At 34.8% G+C, this 5,020-nt stretch overlaps 1 protein-coding gene across 1 annotated transcript; it reads right to left on the bottom strand.

Annotated features, from left to right (window-relative positions):
• Positions 1-1,106: 1,106 nt before the first annotated feature.
• On the bottom strand, positions 1,107-4,957 carry LOC132741081 (ATP synthase subunit beta, mitochondrial-like). Its single transcript, XM_060729168.1, has 4 exons — positions 4,800-4,957; positions 4,060-4,272; positions 2,937-3,138; positions 1,107-2,008 (listed from the first exon to the last, which is right to left on the bottom strand). The coding sequence occupies exons 1-4, from the start codon at positions 4,857-4,859 to the stop codon at positions 1,911-1,913; spliced, it is 573 nt and encodes a 190-aa protein (XP_060585151.1). The 5' UTR covers positions 4,860-4,957; the 3' UTR covers positions 1,107-1,910.
• Positions 4,958-5,020: the final 63 nt, after the last annotated feature.

The raw sequence follows: 5,020 nt of genomic DNA, 5'->3' as shown, positions 1-5,020 counted from the left end.
ACACTTTTTTCCCCAAACCACCCCCCCCTTTTAACCATTTCCCCCCAAAAATTTGCAACAAACAAAAAAAATAAGAACATTTTAAGACAAACATTTAAACTACTTCAGTTGCATCATTGACCTTTAAGGTTAAACTTTTGTCTTGCACAAGATATTCGTCCGACTGTTTGGGAAAAAATAAATGAAATAGGTGTTAAAACAATTAAACAATTAAAGACAAACACGATTTGACTTTTGGCCTGGCCGGCCTGGTCTTAAAGGTGTTGACATGATTCTTGCACGCTATAAATTTTAGTGGTGAACAAATATGCAAAAATATGACTATCAACAAAGTTATGACAGTTATAATTTACCGTCAAAGTACTATATAGACATTGAAGGTGATGACGTGCGTCTTTCGCACAACAAATGGTTCTACTTAGGGTGATCATGTTTACCATTTTTTTAATACCCAAAACATCATTCATGTAGAAATAACACACACTTTAGACTACATGAGAAATAAAGCAAGTTAAAACCCCGGCTGTGGCCAGGACCTTAAAGCTAAGGGCGCAACGCCACTTCTTATAATAAAGCGTACCAGTGTTTTATGCATGCAGTAGGTGTGGCCTAGACATTAACTTTATTTAGTATACATAACAAAACCCAAAAATGTCCAATGCTGTACTTTTTAACCCACACCCAGGGACTTGCAAGACAAAATGTCTACTGAATTTTGGGTTTTTCTTATCCACCTAGTTATTTTGAAAATTTCATTTACACATTCAGAATTTTTGGGCCGGACACAACCAAACAACACACAAAAACAAATTTGCGAAAATTTAATCCTTACGTGACCTGATTTTTTTCAAAATGAAACCCTTTCTGTGGGTCAGGTTATAAGGGAACGGGATTAAAACTTTTTACTTTTCCTGGTTTCATTTAAATTTTTTTGGGTTGAAAAGGGCCCCAAGTTTTTTGTTGTCTTTAAGGGTTTAAAAAATTTTTTTTGAATTTTCCCTTGTTAAGCAGAAGACAAGGGGCAACCCCCAAACCCCGATTCCCATTAGGGTTTTGTAATAAATACATGTTACCTCAACATTTTAGCAACAAAAACAACACCCGTGTATGTCGTTTATGTGTACAAATTTATTTTGGAACCCAATATCGCATCAAGAAGTCATGGATTGGAATCAAACTTTGACAGTACTTCACTTTATGACAGATACACAAAGTTCGATATCCCTTATACTAACGGACATGAGCTGGAATTCATTTTGAAATCATATTGTGCATGCAGAAGTTACAAATAGAACATGAAATATGTACTTTTAGGAACACACATGCAAAAGATTAACAATACATGACTCCCCTCCTTGGTGGTGTAAAATTAAAGATATTTTGTCAAATAGAACTATATCAACAATTCATTGCCTAGCAGATTAAACAACCTTCCTACCTAATCTTCTTTCAAAATTGGAACTAAGTACATGTATTAAGAAATGTAATAATAAATGCACTGAAGGGCATCCAGAAGTTTTTTTGTGGATTTGGGCTTAGGCTGGCCTTAATCACCAAATGACATTAATAGTCGGTGCGTTGAGTCAATGACCCTACAATAATTGAATCAAAAGGCAAACAAAAGGAATTGTTTTTTATATTTTTTTTAATTCATCACCACTAGCACAAGATATTTTCCAACATGCACACTTAAAACACTATAAACTGTTGTTCAGAATTGTTCTCGAGGGGTCCCATTCTTTGATATACATACCCATGCTGTGTGGCTAGAACTAATTATACAAAACAACTCCCAAGAGTAATTTCAAATATCACTTTCAATAAGTTATCTTTCATCAAAACAAAGTGTTTATTTTAAACCTAGTATGTTGAAATATAATAGCACATAATTTCTAGTTAATGTCTTATGATCACTTCTTCTCGTCAGCAAGTCTGTCGGCTTTCTGTAAGACTTCTTCAATATTTCCTACCATGTAGAAAGCAACTTCTGGTACATGATCCAATTCACCTGAAAAGAAAGAAAAATCTCCATGGAACAAAACTTTAAAGAATGCAAAAATAAATCGGTAATATTTTTTTGTTTGGTTGACCGGCGCACCAACACAATTTAGGTTGTATGGTGCCGAAACAGGAAAGGTAATTTTGGATAACCTTGGGTGATGCAAATTTAAAGCAACAGTAGGGGTCAAAACCACCTCACCTGCTAGAGCCAAGAGATGTATAGCCTCCGAGCAATTCAAACCCATTTAGGCACCTCTTACGATCACGCAGGGATACTTTGTGACTGCAATTCTGTTGCCACAACCCTTAAAGACAACCCGTGAGCCATAAGGATGAAAAATTGCTTATACTTTAAACTTTTATTTAGAAGGGTTGACTTTATGATAATTCCAGCAAAATTAACAAAGGTTGAAACTAATACAAAAGCATTGTGTCATAGTGACTGAGTCATACAGTTCTTCCCGATTATATTCTAGTACTAACCCGTTCTTTTAAGCTCTCCATTAAAAAAAGGGGGTGGGCTGAACAATCCAACTATTATTCAACCAGACTGGGTGGTACACAAGTCTTGTTTTCTTTTTGGATTTAATGGATATTGTGAATGTCAACTTTCTTCCTTTACCAAAGGTGGAAAACCTTTCAATATCCAAGTATAGTCATCTGTCAAACACTTTGACAGTTTGCTCACCCAATGAAACCAAAACAATTGATGCTTATGAACCCGACGCAGGTTCATTGTTGTTAACATGCTTTAGAGATAAGCCGTTGCCACCCATAGTTCAGTTTTATCAAGCTCTATACAGTTCATGCTAAATTTGAGATTTTTGATATTAAAATCCTTACATTTTAAATAGCCTGGTCCTAATTCAAAGCAGGGCAAATAATTTAGACAAATCAAAAGGTTAACAGTTAAAAAGAGGAAATTATCATCATACCTCCTAAGATCTTCTGGAATCCTACGATGGTTTCTTTGAGTGGTACATATTTGCCCTCGGAGCCTGTGAAGACCTCGGCCACCTGGAAAGGTTGGGAGAGGAATCTCTGCATTTTACGTGCTCTGGCTACTGTCAATTTATCTTCCTCAGACAATTCATCCATACCCAAGATAGCAATGATATCTTGTAGTGATTTGTAGTCCTGAAATCATTCATAATAACTTCTATCATTTCAAACATTCTACATTTTATCAACTATTCAATCTTACAGCATTACTAACATCTAAACTGCATTACTTATTTACAGACTGAAACAGTCCGTTAAAGGTCCTGTACATCCAATGGTAATAGTTTATCAATTCTTTTATCCTTATCCACTAGGCCACGAATACCCAAAGTATAATAGTTTCAATATCATAAAACAGTTAACATTCTTCGTTTTTCAGGGATTTAATTAAATGTTTTATTGGTAAAAAAAGTATACAGAATTTTTACAGTGTTTAGTGTTTGCGGAATGTTTACTGTTTTACGATATTGAAACTATTATCCTGGCTCCTCATATTTTCTAATTTCACAGTAAAAATTCTATATTTTTATTTACCAATAAAACATTCAATTAAATCCCTGAAAAACGAATTTCCCTTTTACAAAGTTACCAAGTTGCTTACTTGCTGTTCACACCAATCCAACCCTCTTCCACTATTTTTGGTCAATAAAGTGTAACTTAACCACAATACAGCTACATTTATAGGATATTACACGAGTGAAGGTTCAATATTGAATTTATTTAACAGGTTGGAATATAATTATATATCATGCAAGCCCCAGGCAAGCATACTGCATAGTATTTTATTATTTAACCAAGCTCAATCAACTCAGGGCTTCTTTTCCTTCTATAGCGGGGGCCATTATAGGGCTGCTTCCCCAAAGAAACATTCTTTAAAATCAATCATGCAGTTTCCCCCCATCCCCACCAAAAAAACATTTTAAGTTTTTTCTTCCCCTTTTACAAATTTACCCTGTACTTTCCCCCCAAAATTAAGGACAGGACTGCCTCCCCAACCTGTGAAAAAAACCCTGGTCAATTTGATAATAAAGCTATAAAAAAATAGTTTTTCTTTACCTGTAAAACCTTTTGTACATCACGAGCTACACCGTAATGTTCTTCTCCTACCACATTTCTGTCCAAGATACGAGAGGTGGAGTCAAGGGGATCTACAGCTGGGTAGAAACCCAACTCGGCAACACCACGAGACAATACAGTTGTGGCGTCCAAGTGAGCGAATGTGGTGGCTGGGGCAGGATCTGTCAAATCGTCAGCTGGCACATAGATAGCCTAAAGTAAGGAAACCAAACTTTACATTTAATATAACATGGATTACTGCCTAATCTTAAACTGATGAAAACATATTTGTTTTTGTTGTTCTGTATAATAACTTTTACAAACAAGCTTAACTTAAATTGTCAAATGTTTTCAGAGAAGATGGTTAACTTTTATTCTTTTGCATTTATCATATTGATAAAGTTTTAGAATTACTTTTTAGATGACTTTATTGTGCATAACCCGAATAAAATATAATGGCATTTTTAAGTTGTTTTGTTTCAAAAATAAAACATGGATGTTTTTGGTAGCAGAGATACAGCTGTTAACTTAAAGGAAGATATGAATACTTTTTTCTTCATTTTATTTACGGAGCAACAAATTATTTGACATGCTATTTTTTTTATCAAGTATCAACTGCATTATTCTAGTTCAATCACGTACCTTGAATACCATTACCAGCACTGTCTGACAGACGGACAAAGTAATTAAATCAATCTTATGTCAACAATAACATTTAATACAGCTGTATAAACATTTACCTGTACTGATGTGATGGAACCTTTCTTTGTTGTTGTAATTCTTTCCTGCATAGTACCCATGTCAGTGGCTAGTGTTGGCTGGTAACCTACAGCTGATGGGATACGACCCAACAAAGCTGATACCTGAATAACAGAATTACTTGTGACATTAAAATCACTAACTTTCCTTCTTCTAGAAACATATGCAAGATTATCTTCATTTACTTCAGATAATCCTTCAT

The sequence above is a fragment of the Ruditapes philippinarum genome, unplaced genomic scaffold (assembly GCF_026571515.1).
Source record: "Ruditapes philippinarum isolate M1 unplaced genomic scaffold, ASM2657151v2 ctg27873_1_1_1_1, whole genome shotgun sequence".
In the NCBI taxonomy this organism is placed as follows: Eukaryota; Metazoa; Mollusca; class Bivalvia; order Venerida; family Veneridae; genus Ruditapes; species Ruditapes philippinarum.
The sequence above is the reverse complement of the archived record's forward strand: the minus strand, read 5'-3'. Positions and strand labels throughout refer to the sequence as shown.